The following is a 15,652-nucleotide window of genomic DNA, read 5'->3' on the forward strand; positions in this document are numbered from 1 at the left end:
ACTGAGTTAGATGGACTACCCGACCCTTAGACAAGTCTAATACAAACTCAAATACCTTCTTCCAATTTTCCTTTTTTAAATAACAATAATACACCGTAAACTTACTTTTGGCAGAATATATATTTTTTATTCTACAACCATTTTTTAAAAAATAATTATGTTTTTTTAATATTTTACAATATAAACATTTATTGGAATCTAAAAATTTTATGTAAATAAATAAAATAAATTTGTTTTGAGTTTAGATTTAATAGGCCCAAACAAATTAAGCCCATTAAAAGCCCCAAAAGAGAACATTAGGGTTAATGATTTCTCTGTATATAAAGAACACTCATTCGGTCTCCTCCATTTTCCCCAGTTTTTGTCTCTTTCGCTTTCTCGCCTCCGAGAAGAAGCCGACGCCGCCATGGTTCACGTCAGTTTCTACCGCAATTGTAAGCTAAAAACATTCTCTATTTTGCTTCTCTTTTTCCTTTTGCTTTTTTTAGAAAAAAAATTATTTCTGTTGTTTAATTTGATTTCGTATCTTTACCATGAAAAGTTATATGGTGTAATTTCTATAATCATAAATGGGAAAAATTCATGTTTACTTATGGGTTTTTCTGCTTTTTTTTTAGTAGTCTTTGAAAAGAATCAAATACCCATAAGCTGTATAATGTCTTAGCTCCATTTGGGGTTAGGTTATTGATCTCTGGGTTGCTAAGTAGTGGAATTATTGTATTATTTCATTATCTTTATTTATATATTGGTGAAATTGATATGGTGTTATAGATGGGAAGACATTTAAGAAGCCAAGGCGTCCATACGAGAAGGAACGTTTGGATGCTGAGTTGAGGCTTGTAGGAGAATATGGTCTCCGATGTAAGAGGGAGTTGTGGAGGGTTCAATATGCTTTGAGTCGAATCAGAAATGCTGCTAGGGATCTTCTTACTCTTGATGAGAAGAACCCTCGTCGTATTTTCGAAGGTGAAGCTCTTCTTCGTAGGATGAACAGGTATGGACTTTTGGATGAGAGTCAGAACAAGCTCGATTATGTCTTGGCTTTGACCGTTGAGAACTTCCTTGAACGCCGCTTGCAAACACTTGTGTTCAAGACTGGTATGGCCAAGTCAATTCACCATGCTCGTGTGTTGATTAGGCAACGTCACATCAGGTAAAGTTTTACATTTTTATTTTTGTTTTTTTGGCTGGCTGCTTACTTTCTTGCCATGTTGGTTGTAGATGCACATGTTGAAGTTGTAAGTTGAGCTTGTTTTATTACTAGGATTATGTCATGATATTTAGGGTGTCCACAGAATGTTCAGTTATTGTCTTTTAATGCACATACCACATGGTGTATCTTTTAACTCTGTATAGTTGGTGTTCTGTTGCATCATGTTTGTTTGAAAGTATTCACATATGATGAATTTGCTTCATCAGCTAAAACACCACTTCGGCTTAGAGTAGAAGTATGTTTTCATGATATAAAACTTAAAGAACATTGATTCTTTTCTTAGAATTTACATGATTGACTGCCTCTAGTTTTCTGAAAAATCCCTTGGCTGATTGCTGATGTGCCAATGCGGCTTTTGGTTTGCAAGTTGTGCAATTTATTACTTTATGCGATGGATGGATACTCGATTCGTTGTTTGATATGTTTTGTATATGTAAGCCTACTCGAATATGTTTGTTGCTCGATGCATGCTTTTGTTGTCCACAAGATAATATCAATGCCCCGAAATGTAATGTTTTCTCTCATCTTAATAGAGTCGGAAGGCAGGTGGTTAACATCCCATCCTTTATGGTGAGGGTTGACTCCCAGAAACATATCGACTTCTCTCTGACAAGTCCGTTCGGAGGTGGCCGTCCTGGAAGAGTGAAGAGAAAGAATCAGAGAGCAGCTGCCAAGAAGGCCGCTGGTGGAGATGGTGATGAAGAGGAAGACGAGTAAACCTTAAGCTAGTATTGGCAATAGGGCACTCCTAAAAGAGCCTCTGATGGGAACTTACCATTTCCTACATTATTAGACGTGGTTTGAGTTTTGTTTCAAGACCTTTTATGTAGTGGATGTTCGCATTTGTATTTGTCTCGGATTTTATGTTACATTGAGCAATTTTGTTATTTTGAGATTAAAATGTTTAAATTATAGTTCACCATTTTGAGCACTGTCATGCATTTTATAGCTAAGATGTTGATGGATTGGCAATCTGTAGGGTTCACGATGTGTCACTTACAGATACTGAGCACTTGATGATGTGTTATCATTAAGTATTTTTGTTTTGGAGCATTGGGCCATTGAAGCTTTGCTTGGTGCCAAGCTCAAGTGCTTATGCAAAAAGTAACTTTTGGAAGTACCACTAATTTACCCATTTTTTTATTTTTTGAATTTTTATAATTTGCTTAATTTAATTTCCTACGTATTCAATAATTTGGTATTCTTCAGAAAATTTTTGTAAGGTTTTAGGAATTAATTATTACAACAATACAACTCAGTACTGCTTTTAGTGAATCTGTAAACTTGTAGGTAATATTATAATATTTTTCTAATTATTAATTGATATTTTGAAGTAAAATTGTAATTTTTAGTGTTATTTAAGTTAGTTTTATGATTTAAATTTGAAGTTTGTTGTTGTTTTTATCAATAATATATTCTCAAAGTTTACACTTGTATCTTTTTGGGAGTGTAACGTAGTGCTTTATAATTGCTTTAATAAGTGTAGAGATTTTTTTTTAACGAATTTAACTCTGGTTTTCTTTTTTAAATTAGTATTTTTAGTAACCGTTGTCAATCTTTTTAGTAAAGGATTGAGCTTATAAAATAATTTTGAATGACCGAATTTAATGTTGTAACGTTGTCAACTGTTCTACAACATTACATTGTAATGTAGTGTTTGAAAATAGTAGTTGTTGGAGCTTATGGTATAGGTACAAGTCAATTTGTATCGATATTAATACTTTCTCTTAGGGTTTCACAATTTTGTTTATTGTTCTAATTGTATCGATACAATTCAATTAGGGTATCACTATATCTTTTCAAGCTCGTATAAAATGAATTTAAAATACTTAAAATGTTTTGGTATTGAATAAAAACATTTAGATAAATTAGAACACATTTAAAAATGTTTTTAGACACTTCTACAAGTATTTGAAATATTTTAAAATGTTTGATAAAATTTCTAATCATATTTTCATCAAATGACTTAGAAAATATAAATAAAATTTATCTTAAATATTATTATATCAAAAGTTTGGGACATCAAAATTAATAATAATTTAAAAGAATGACAATCTTGATTAAAAAAAATTATATCGTAAATTTGAGTTAAAATTAGTCTAAAACCAGACTTATCACTTATATCTCTCTCAAAATGAATTTGAGCTCTTTAACCTTTGGTTTTGATTAAAAAAAAAAATCATCCCTGAAATGAACAAAATTTGGCCGACCAAAATTAGGCTTTAAAAAGCTTTGTGACTTGGACCATAATCAACCATACTACTTTCAATCATTCCCTCACCAAAGTAATTTCAAATGTGAATTTAATCAAAATAAAATAAATTTTATTTAATCCCACCATCATTTGGTGTTCAAATTTGCAAATTAATCTTGATTGCTAAAATGTAGTTTTAATTATTAAAAGTTATGTTTTTCAACCCAAAATTTTAAATATTTTGTAGGAAAACAAGAAAGTAACTATGAATACCAATGTCGTGCCTTGGTGAAGATTAATTCTACTTATCACTTTCCATTGGTTCCTATATTATTACATCAACTTCAAATCATTTATTTATTAGTGATTTTCGTCGCCCATAAACATCTCATGATTCCTAAGTTCGATCAATGATATTTCATGAAGAGGTATTGCAATTGGGGACTTGATGTGTAGGAATTCTTGAGACACTAATTTCATTGTTGGTCGAGCTTTAGGTCTAGCTCGTAAGCATGCAAAAGCAATAACAGCAATAAAAGCGATGTCTCCTGCCATTTTTCGACTTCTCGGGGTTGATAATCGAGGGTCCAAAATTTCATTTAGCATGAAATTTTGGACACGAGACGATGATGATGACAGTGTTGACAATAATTCACCAGGATGCTTTCCCATCAATATTTCCAACGCTAACACTCCAAAACCATAAACATCACATTTTTTGGTCACAACCATCGAATAAGCAAGTTCTGTAATTACAACAACAAAAATAATTAAATACATGTTAATTTATATTTTGTAATCAGCATGTCTGTTTGCATTTGAATCCTCCAATCTAGAATTAAAATTTTTTTTATTTATATTTGATATTTCTTAATTTTGTTTTTCTTACATGTTTCCCTCATTATTCTGATATGTAATTCGAAACAAATAAGCAGCAGAAACCAAGAATGGATAAAAAGGAAAAGAAGAGAGTGAAGGTGCAGAACCTGGGGCAATATATCCATACGTCCCAACAATTACAGTTCGATTAGATGAATCAGGATCAAGAAATCTTGCAGTCCCAAAATCAGCAATAAAAGCTTCCAATTCAGAGTCCAACAAAATGTTATTGCTTGAGATGTCTCGATGAACAATTGGAGGGTTGCAATCATGATGCATGTAAGATAGAGCATGTGCGACACCTTTGACAATGTTCACTCTTTTGGTCCAATCCAATTCCACAGCTTCCTCATCAATGCTCAAGGCATAAAACAAGCTTCCCTTTTCCATATATTCATAAATCAAGAACATGCAACGATTGTGGAGACAAAATCCGTGGAGCTTGACGATGTTCTTGTGTCGTATTTCTGTTAAAAACTTGATCTCATTTCGGAAACTTGTGTCGTAAGCCGGTTGCTCAGCTTCCAATCGGTGGAGTTTTTTTAAAGCAACAACTTTGCCACTTGGTAAGACTGCTCTGTAAACACTGCCATAACCACCCGTTCCAATGCAATATTTGATATCAAAATCCTCTGTTGCTTTGATGATGTCTTCGAATGCAATCTTTCCATCAAAGTTCCAAATAGAGAATAAATCTCCATTTTTGGTTGGACTTGGATCAGATTTTAAAGCTTTAGCTCTATATCGTCGGAATAGGATGAATATCACCAAGGCAAAAGTCGAGACAGAAAATAACAAAGTTGGAACCAGAATAGTAGTGACAGGAAGATTGTGCTTGACTTTGCTATTTCTTTCTCGATTTACAGTTGGGGATGAACCGCAAGGAAGGAAGCCTTGAATGGAACCACATAAATCCTTATTATGGTTGAGAGAGACCAAACTTTTTAACTGTCCCAGAGAGGAAGGGATGTGACCTGAAAGCCTATTGAAGGATAGATCCAATGCCACCAAATTCAGTAGACTCCCAATTCCTGGTGGAATGGATCCATTAAGTTGGTTGCTTTGAAGGAACAACGAGGCAAGATTGGTTAAGCATCTGACAGAAAATGGGATTGGACCAACAAGTCTATTGGAGGATAGATCCAATGCAAATAAATTCGTTAGTCTCCCAATTTCTTGTGGAATGGATCCATTAAGTTTGTTGCTTTGAAGGAACAACGAGTCAAGACTGGTTAAGTTGCTGACAGAAGATGGGATTGGACCAACAAGACTATTGGAGGATAGATCCAATGCAAATAAATTCGTTAGTCTCCCAATTTCTTGAGGAATGGATCCATTAAGTTTGTTGCTTTGAAGGAACAACGAGGCAAGACTGGTTAAGCTGCTGACAGAAGATGGGATTGGACCAACAAGACTATTGGAGGATAGATCCAATGCAGATAAATTCGTTAGTCTCCCTATTTCTTGAGGAATGGATCCATTAAGTTTGTTGCTTTGAAGGAACAACGAGTCAAGACTGGTTAAGTTGCTGACAGAAGATGGGATTGGACCAACAAGACTATTGGAGGATAGATCCAATGCAAATAAATTCGTTAGTCTCCCAATTTCTTGAGGAATGGATCCATTAAGTTTGTTGCTTTGAAGGAACAATGAGGCAAGACTGGTTAAGTTGCTGACAGAAGATGGGATTGGACCAACAAGACTATTGGAGGATAGATCGAATTCAGACAAATTCCTTAGTCTCCCAATTTCTTGTGGAATGGATCCATTAAGTTTGTTGCTTTGAAGGAACAACGAGGAAAGATTGGTTAAGTCGCTGACAGAAGATGGGATTGGACCAACAAGACTATTGGAGGATAGATCGAATTCAGACAAATTCCTTAGTCTCCCAATTTCTTGTGGAATGGATCCATTAAGTTTGTTGCTTTGAAGGAACAACGAGGCAAGATTGGTTAAGCTGCTGATAGAAGATGGGATTGGACCAACAAGCCTATTGTAGGATAGATCCAATGCAACCAAATTCCCTAGTCTCCCAATTTCTTGCGGAATGGATCCATTAAGTTTGTTGCTTTCAAGGAACAACGAGACAAGATTGGTTAAGTTGCTGATAGAAGATGGGATTGGACCAACAAGCCTATTGTTGGATAGATCCAATGCAACTAAATTCCTTAGTCTCCCAATTTCTTGCGGAATGAATCCATTAATTTTGTTGCTTTCAAGGAACAACGAGGCAAGATTGGTTAAGTTGCTGATAGAAGATGGGATTGGACCAACAAGCCCGTTGTTTGAGAGATGAAGATCAACCATATTCTCTAGCTTTCCAATATTTGGTGGAATGGAGTGAATATCATTAATAGAAACATCAAGCCCTGCCAATTGAGTGAGGTTTCCAATTGAAGAAGGTAACTTACCTGTAAGGCTGTTCAGTGACAAATTTAGAGAAACAAGATTCTCCATCTTCTGAATTGCCAAGGGAATGGAATGAATATAGTTATCATAAACGTCAAGCACTGCCAATTGAGTGAGGTTTCCAATTGAAGAAGGTAACTCACCTGTAAGGCTATTCAAAGATAGGTTGAGGTACCTGAGCTTTGAAAGTGCTCCTATTTGAGGTGTTATGCTCCCATTCAGACCATGGCCACTAAGATCAATCTCGACGACACTTCCAGCTTTGCATCGGATACCAGGCCACTTACAATGGTCTCCAACTCTCTTTCTATAATTACTCCACCACCCTGTTTCCCTCAATGCTTTTGCCTCTGCTGCCAGCCATTGAGAATCATCGTTTGTTGCTCTTGTAATTCCACTAGTGATTACAATTACAGAGAGTAAAAAGAAGGAAGGGATAGAAGTGAAACAGTAGGATTTCATAGCTATGAAGTTGAGGGCTGAAGCTGCAATCCATTTCTCAAACCTTAGCTTATTTAAATACATATAAAGCTGATTTAATTTTATTGGATATATATTAATTTCAAAGTCTTTAGTAACAAATATTGGAAAAAAAAGTAAATTAAAATTTTTTTTGAAACTAACTAAAAAAATTAATTAAACCTTTTAAAATTTAAAAATTATTTTAAAAAATCATAAATACCTTGAGTGAGAGAAAATTCTAGCAGAAAATATAGAAAGTTTTAAAATACAGTCTTTGAAGATTGAAGTACAACCCCTCTGCCTGTTGTAGTTTAGATTTTTCTCATGATTATACACAAAATCCCGAACGTGTTCAGAGTAGAAACTGTAAATGAAGACATTATTGGTTTTTGCGTGGGTCATGGGCTTTCTGATGGCAAGCCTTAATGGAAGACCTTGACTTCCAAATTAATCAACTTGTTTTAATTGTTTTTTATATCACACCAATGTTAAAAAGCCACATTTGGTATAATAATACTATATAAAAATTATAAAAAATTTAAATTTATTTTAAAAAATAGAAAAATTCTATATAACAATACTAAAAAAAAATATAAAAACTTCAATATGTTGTTGTTGAAGAATTAATATGTATGAGAAATAATTATCATTCAAATAAAAATAGGTCAAATATATATATATATATATATATATATATATATCATTACATGTTTCCTCAATGTTTCTCAAAGCCAAATTAGTAATATCTTCCAAGTCGATTTCATGCTGTGAAATCAACTCGATGTCAATTTTTAGCAAAAATAAAATTATACCACAAAATTTTCTTTTTAGACTCAACTCAAAATTTCAAATCATTTATTTTTTTTGAAACCCAAATTGTAAAAACAAATTATATTCTTAATTTTTTTCTTTTCTTATAACAAAAAAAAGCCATGTTAAGAAAAGAAGAGGTAAAAATAGAGAACCAATACTTTTACGGGTAAACTATTAAAATAGTCACTTTTGTTTACTTCAGGTTACATTTTAGTCACTTATGTTTGAAATGTTACATTTTAGTCACTTACGTTATCGTATTATAACATTTTAGTCACTGAGCCGTTAATTGTTGTTAACAGTATAACTGTAAGCTGACGTGGCATGTTAAATCATCATTTTAAATGAAAATTTTAGGTTAAATTATACAATTGATCCCTATTTTTTTTCATTTTGAGCACTTTAATTTTTTCTTTTATGTTTTTTAACTTTCTTTTTTCTTCTTATTTTCCATTCTCTTTTGTTTCTCCTCTATTTTCGTCCTTTTTCCATTTTTTAACATAATTTTTTATGTTTTCATTTGTTAAAACTAGTCCCTATACTTTTATTTTTTTGAACAATTTAATTTTTTTCCTTTTTATTTTATTCACAATTGTCTATAATAAGCACAAAAAAGATTAAAAATCTTTATTCAGGTTTTCATTGAAGATCAATACAAAATCTTTTAACTTTCCTTTTTTTTTCTTTATTTTCCATTCTCTTCTGCTTTCTCCCTCTCTTTTCCTCCCTTCTCTGTCTCTTTTAACATAGTTTTTCTATATTTTCCGTTTGTTAAAACTAGTCACTATACTTTTATTTTGGTATTGGGTATTTTTGTATGCGCTCTGTTTAATCTTCCTTTTGATTAGTTTTTAATATTTTTCAACTTAGGGTAACAATTTTGTATTGATCTTCAATAAAAACTTAGAATAAAGATTTTTTAAATATTTTTTGCTTATTGTAAACAATTGTGAATTGGGGTTTTGATATTTTACACTTATTGTTGATGCTATACAAAGGATCCAAAAATGGATTATTATGGTGATTTTATAGAATTGCTTGGACCTGATTTTTCAATGAAAATTCTCATGATACTGGTTAACCCTTCTGATCCCATTAGAGTTAACTTGATTTCTAGTTTTTGGCACCAATTTGGTAAACAAATTAATGTCTTTGGTAGAATTTAGCTAGTTATATATTGAAGAAGAATCGGTGTTGATTAATTCAATAAAATCGATTTTATTTATCTTGCAATGATCAAAAATGGTCTTTGGGTTTACGCACAGAGTATGTAATCAAAGATGAGTATGTAATCAAAGATAATTTTCTTTAACAAATAAAGAAATAAAAAATTAATTTGTTCAAAAAAATAAAAGTATAGGGACTAGTTTAACAAATAGAAAATATAAAAAACTACATTAAAAGAAATGGAGAAAGGAGGAAAACAAAAGGAGAAGTAGAAAAGAATGGAAAATAAAGGAAAAAAAGTTAAAAGAACATAAAAGAAAAGAATTAAATTGCTCAAAATGAAAAAATATAGGGACCAATTTTATAATTTAACCTAAAATTTTCGTTTGAAATGATGATTTAATGTGCCACATCAGCTTACTGTTACATTGTTAACGGAAATTAATGGCTTAGTGACTAAAATGTTACAATACAATAACGTAAGTGACTAAAACGTAACATTTCAAACATAAGTGACTAAAATGTAACCTGAGGCAAACAAAAGTGACTATTTTGATAGTTTACCCTACTTTTGCTTAGTGTTTTTATTTTTTCAATGTTATTTTAAATAATGAGTGTACAAGCCCATATATGCCCGGGTCCAAATCCAGTAAACTAAACCTAAGCCCAAACTAAACCTAGCCCCAAAAAATAAAAACAAAAACAAAAAACCCTAAGCAGAAAAAACCACCAGTCGCCGTAGGCCGCAACAGTAGCCGCCATTCGCACGAGTTGCGCCTCCACCCGCGCCACGCCTTGCCTGCCACACCTCCAGCAGTACCTGCAGCAACAAACACAAAACATAATAGCAAAAATCGGGCAACAATATGTCAACAAAAACAGAATAGATTTCTTTTGATTCTGTATTTTTTTTCCTTTTCCATTTTGGCTATTTAAAGCCGTGAAAAATCTGTAACAAAGGTGGAAAAATATATGCAAAGAAATAGAGAGAAAATACAGAGATCAAACTTGTTTTTGCATAGGTGATTTCTTTTTCGTTTTGCTTTGCAGTGTCCATCGTTTTTTACATACATATTGTTTTATTCTCTTTTATTTTCGTTTTATTTCATTTAAAATAATAAAGAAAAGAAAGGGATCTTACCTCTTTTGTCAAAGTCGCCGGATGGTTGCCATCTCCGTAGCGATCGGAGCATTGGCACGAACGGCGGCGCAAAATGGGTTAAAAGAACCCTAGCAGAGCCACATTTTTTTAAAAAGAACAAAATGATTTTTTTTTTTCCTTTTGTTCAATTTCGTTTAATTTTTGTAGCACACGAAACGACACCGTTTGGTGCCTTGACCCGCGCGGTGACCCGACCCGGATGGAGAGGATCCGCGCATTTTGGCTTGAATGAGGAAATTGCGTATTTAGGCCCTCCTTTTTGTGACGCACTTCAATCAAACCAGTTTCCTTTTTTTGTAAATTGAGCCGCATATTTCATTTTTGTTTCAATTTGACCCATTGCTGCGCAGCGTTTTGGGAAGGCGGGAATAATTTCTCTTTTGGTCCTCCACTGTTGTGTGCGCATTCAATGTGGTCCTGTCTTTTAGTTTGCTTCGAATCTGCCCCATTTTCTTCGTTCTTCATTCAATTTAGTCCTTTTTTTTGCTATTTTTATTTTTCATGTTATTATTATAATTATATTATACAATTGTTTTTATTTGTGTGTTACTATTATTATTATTGTTCATTCACATGCATGGTTTTATATAATATATATATGCATTCTTTTGTATAGTACCTGTCTACCTATATATTATATATATGTTTTATTTTTTATTTTTTAACTTCTATGTATATACATAGACTTTTATATGTTAGTTTTACTTGTGTCAATATGTTACGTACTTTTTATATATATTATTCTTCATAAATTTTTTTACAAACATATAGGTATACATACACATATTTTTATGCATGCATATTTTTAGAAATTATTATAAGTTTATTTTATACATTTCTTTACCCTCCTTTTTATATGTACACTTATATTTATGTGACAAATATACTGAATACACTTATTTTCAAACTTATTTGTATATTATGCTTGTATATATATTTTGTAAATACACATACATATATAATTTAAATTAAAGTATTTGTTTTATGTTATACATTAACTTTTTAACATACCTTTTAGAAAATATATATTTTGGCTGCGTCAAAGCATTAAAATCATCATATTTCGTAAATTTTTAAAATATTTGGCATTCATGATTCTCGAGAAAGATCGTGTCCTAACTTACTGGATTGCGATTATTTTTCGACGAATTTAGCAAGCCAAGTATTCATTTTGCAATAAGTTCACAAATTTCAAATAAAGGCTTATTCCCGGGAATTCAAAAATGTCGGGTCCTAACTTACTGGTCATGACATTTTGTTATCTCGAAATAAGAATTTCTAAAACAAAAGGCAATATTCGGTATTTTGAAGACTTAAAAATATTGTGCCCTAACTCACTGGGTGTGGTGTTTTATTTCTTTGAAATAAGAATGTTTTATTATTTTGATTCATTCACGAGATAAAAAGTTTTCTTTTAAAATCTTTTCAAATTTTCGACACCAAGACATTAAATAATCAAATTCGGTATCGATTTTGGGCGTTGCGAGGGTGCTAACCCTTCCTCGTGCGTAACTGACTCCCGAACTTGTTTTCTCAAATTTCATAGACCAAAATTGTTTTTAAGGTGAGCCGATCACACCTCAATCAAGGGTCAGTGGCGACTCCAATTTTTTTGTTTTTTAAAGTCGACAACTAAATTTTTGTTTTCAAAAAAAATGGTTTCGACAATGAGTATTGGATATTTCTAGACAAATAATACAAAGATAAATTTTGGAGGGTTTAAAAAAATTTCCCCCATTTTCTCTCACTTTATTTATTTTTTATTTTGATTTACTTTTATATAATTTTTAATTTTTAGATTTTTCTAAGTTTTGAAAAGAAATTCAAATTTTATTATTTTAAATATAATCAAGATTAAATTGATAGAAAGTGTGAAATTTGAAGGCTAAATTGTTGTTTTACCAACTAAAAAGTCACTTTATAATTGGGTGAAAAAACAATTTTGAAAACGTTAGTAATAAAATTATAATTTCTTTTTAGTTAAGTGACTAGAACAAATTTTTTTCATAGTTTAATGACTAATAGTATAATTTTCTAAAAAAATTAACTTGGACCACAACAATATCACTTCCAATCATGCACTCACAAAATTAATATCGATTTTGAATTTAATCAAAATAAATAAATTTGATTCAATCCCACCTTAATTTGGTGTTCACATTTGCAAATTAAAAAAAAACCAAAATATGAGAATAAAATAAAATCGGACTTGTCCCTTATAGTTTAAAATTATGTTCTAACCCCAAAAATCTAGATGATATTTAATTTAGCCCTAATTTAAACCCAAAATTTTAATTGTAATTCTAAAATCAAATTAAGATTTAATTATAAAATAAAAAATGATTGAAAGAAAAGACTAAATCATTTAGAACTTATTTTTAGTCAATTAACTTTTTGCATGTTTGATAATCTATAAAAAGAAAAACAAATTATAGAATTATTTCAATAATAAAGTATGAAAATGACAAGTATATCACTTAATGTAGAATCTTTTATCTTATTTTATTTCTTTTTCACTTTATCTTTTAAATATTTTATCTTTAAAATTTCAAAAATTTCATTTATCTCACAAATTCTACATGTTTTATTTTACAGTCTATATTCGGAGTTCATAAACACCCCTTTTTAATAATATTATCTCTAAGATTCAATCTGCACTCTCCTGCGAGTATAATGTGCTCAAACCAAGAATAATATGCATGCTTACACGGTGGAGAGTGTAAAATGTTGATCTACTTTGGAGAAATTTTGAATATTGTTAATGATTTCTATCTAGTTTCGAGGAACGCTGCTTGTGAAGACAATAATGGTTTCCGCGTGGGTCATAGGCTTCTCATGGCAACCCGTAACGACTGGGCTCAAACCAAAATATACAAGGAAGACCTTGACTTCCTAAATACACGCTTAATTTCACTTCCATCTTCATCTTAATTCAAACACCAATTTCTTGGCTAGTGTTCCATCACCTTTTTCTAATTTTAATTTTTTCCTTTCAATTTCAAAGCAACTTGTAAAATAGTTTATTTTTCTGAAATACTCTCAAAAAATAAACAAATTAAGAAGCCGATGAAGCGCCACTATTCGAGTCAACACACTTTCCAAAAGAAACTATTGGTGGCCGGTGAAGGGTCATCGGTGATAAAAATCGTCATCTGTCCATCACAGCTTGTGAAAGCAACGAAGATACCTAAAAAAACTTTACCTTATTTAAATACATAAAAAAATTGATTTAATTTTATTGGGTATATATTAATTTCAAAGTCTTTAGTAACAAATTATTGGGAAAAAAAAGAGCCTATTGGAAGTAAATTAGAAATATTTGAAAGTAATTGATTAAACTGGTGATACATAACTATAACAGCAATTGGAGATATTTCATTGAAAGACATCGCAATTGGAGATTGCATATAGGAAATTTCTTGAGACATTAATTTGTTGGCTGTAATTAATTAACTTGAGTTTGTGTGTAAGCATGTAAAAGCAACCATAGCCACAAAAGTGTAGCGTAAAATTTTAAGCAGAAGATGATGACGATAGTAGAATTGACAATAACTAACCTATAAGTATTTCAAATTCAGAATTATCATCAAATAAGCAAATTATAATTTATATAATAATAAAAATATATACATAAGATTCTATAAGTATTTCTTGGCAGAATCCGTGCGAATAACCTTGTTGGGTGTTATGGCATATAATTGAGGGTTAAGAAGTAGTTAATTACTGTTTATTTTTGTTAAGTCTGTTGGGTTAATTATGCTGCAAAAGTGACACGTTTTGAGGGGGTCCTTTAATGAATTCGTTGCGTTTTGGGCAAAGGGTTTTGTTAGTGACACGGGGCATTTTGATGTTTGCCTTGTAACCCAATGACAGCTGTGATGACCGTTATTTTCCTTTCTTAGCACCCTCGTGTGTGCTGGAATGGTTATGAAAAGTTTCAGTATTATTTTCTCAGCCTCTCTCCTCTTTTCTCTCTCTGTTACTCCTTCTTCTTCTTCCTTCTATACTTCTCTGTTCTTCTTCTTCTTCTTCTTCAGCACGCATCAAGGTATCAGAGGCTCTCTTTCCTCATGGCCAACGATGGAGTCACCACCAGGCTTCAAAAAGAGATGAGTCAACTGCAACAAGAGTTCACTCAGTTGAAAGCAGGTCTAGATTCCAAGATTGATACCAAGTTTCAGTCCTTCCATGACACCATAAAAGGGGAGATTCGAATTGAGATTTGCACTGGTCTTTAAACCTTGTTTGAGCAGTACATGGGGCAGTCGACAGCGACTAGCGCTATTGGAACTAGTAAGGCATCTCTAGTAGAAGTGAGCTCGGGTAAGGGAAAGGGTATTCTAGGAAGTGTTCCTCTTGAATCTCCAAAGAAGGAGTAGTTAATAATATCTCCCTTGCGAGAGTCAAGACAAACTGAAACGTTGGCACGAGTAGTTTTAGGGGATGTAACCAGTAACTTGTACAGACTTGAGTGCCCACATTTTGATGGCACGGATTTTCGTGGATGGTGGTCGAAGCTTGAACAATTTTTCTCATCAGAGTGTGTCAGAGACGAGGCTAAGGTGAAAGTAGTCATGCTCCATCTTGAAGGCAAGGCCCTTGACTGGCACCATTTCTTTGTCTAGAGACGTGGTGGATTGCAGCAGCTTTCGTGGGAGGTTTATGCTCGTGGACTAAGGGGCAGGTTTAGCTCGGACACACTTCTAGATCCTATGTCTGAACTCGTTTCTCTTAAGCAACAAGGGTCAGTGACTCAGTTTCATGATACATTTGTTAGTTTGCTCAACCAAATAGACTTAAGTGAAGAAAATGCGATTAGTGTGTTTGTTAGTAATATTAATGTGCGTCGAAACCATCAAAAATAATTCCTACAAAATAACTCTAAATAGTAGTAAACAGTGGTAGTAGGGTCGAGTCCACATGGATTGGATGTTATAATCAAATTCCGCGATTAACTTGTGATCAAAATTTTGTCGTGTCGAAAGTCATGGCAAAAGTCGTGCCCATGACTCCAAACGGACCTGCTAAAAAATAAACAAATAAATCATTGGAGATTAAATTCGAATTTTGTAATCAAAGATAATAAGCCTTAGCCTTAGACTTGGTGGATTTCAGATTTTTGAATCGATCCTTGAAAATTAATTTTCTCCTCCAATCAATAAGCTGGTTATAGTAGCTAAGAACGTCCTAACCACCAGTTTTTCCTCTCGTAGCTGGTCCCGGTACGACCTGCAAACCAACCTTTATTGATTATCTAGCCGAGATACACGTGTTCCCAGTTCAAGATTCCGGCAGCCTTGCGCTCTGAAGAACCCAACTAGAATTAACGGCCTCAACCGCGTGGGTTGTTTAA

General features: G+C 32.5%; 2 protein-coding genes across 2 annotated transcripts; one reads left to right on the forward strand and one right to left on the reverse strand.

Moving 5' to 3' along the window:
• Window positions 1-327: 327 nt before the first annotated feature.
• Window positions 328-2,144, forward strand: LOC105798221 (40S ribosomal protein S9-2). Its single transcript, XM_012628206.2, has 3 exons — window positions 328-434; window positions 772-1,153; window positions 1,747-2,144. Exons 1-3 carry the CDS (start codon window positions 407-409, stop codon window positions 1,928-1,930), a joined length of 594 nt encoding a protein of 197 aa, XP_012483660.1. The 5' UTR covers window positions 328-406; the 3' UTR covers window positions 1,931-2,144.
• A 1,527-nt stretch (window positions 2,145-3,671) lies between these two features.
• LOC105798222 (probable leucine-rich repeat receptor-like protein kinase At1g35710) lies at window positions 3,672-7,464 on the reverse strand. Its single transcript, XM_012628208.2, has 2 exons — window positions 4,394-7,464; window positions 3,672-4,153 (listed from the first exon to the last, which is right to left on the reverse strand). The coding sequence occupies exons 1-2, from the start codon at window positions 7,218-7,220 to the stop codon at window positions 3,768-3,770; spliced, it is 3,213 nt and encodes a 1,070-aa protein (XP_012483662.2). The 5' UTR covers window positions 7,221-7,464; the 3' UTR covers window positions 3,672-3,767.
• Window positions 7,465-15,652: the final 8,188 nt, after the last annotated feature.

The sequence above is a fragment of the Gossypium raimondii genome, chromosome 9 (assembly GCF_025698545.1).
Source record: "Gossypium raimondii isolate GPD5lz chromosome 9, ASM2569854v1, whole genome shotgun sequence".
In the NCBI taxonomy this organism is placed as follows: Eukaryota; Viridiplantae; Streptophyta; class Magnoliopsida; order Malvales; family Malvaceae; genus Gossypium; species Gossypium raimondii.

What these genes read in the sequence shown, in the direction of transcription:
- LOC105798221 (XM_012628206.2), top strand. Translation starts at nt 407, where the DNA reads ATGGTTCACGTCAGTTTCTACCGCAATT. An exon ending in CGTCAGTTTCTACCGCAATT is followed by an intron (nt 435 to 771) that starts GTAAGCTAAAAA and finishes ATGGTGTTATAG; the next exon opens with ATGGGAAGACATTTAAGAAG. An exon ending in ATTAGGCAACGTCACATCAG is followed by an intron (nt 1,154 to 1,746) that starts GTAAAGTTTTAC and finishes TCATCTTAATAG; the next exon opens with AGTCGGAAGGCAGGTGGTTA.
- LOC105798222 (XM_012628208.2), bottom strand. Translation starts at nt 7,220, where the DNA reads ATGTATTTAAATAAGCTAAGGTTTGAGAAATGGATTGCAGCTTCAGCC. An exon ending in GTATGGATATATTGCCCCAG is followed by an intron (nt 4,154 to 4,393) that starts GTTCTGCACCTT and finishes TTGTAATTACAG; the next exon opens with AACTTGCTTATTCGATGGTT.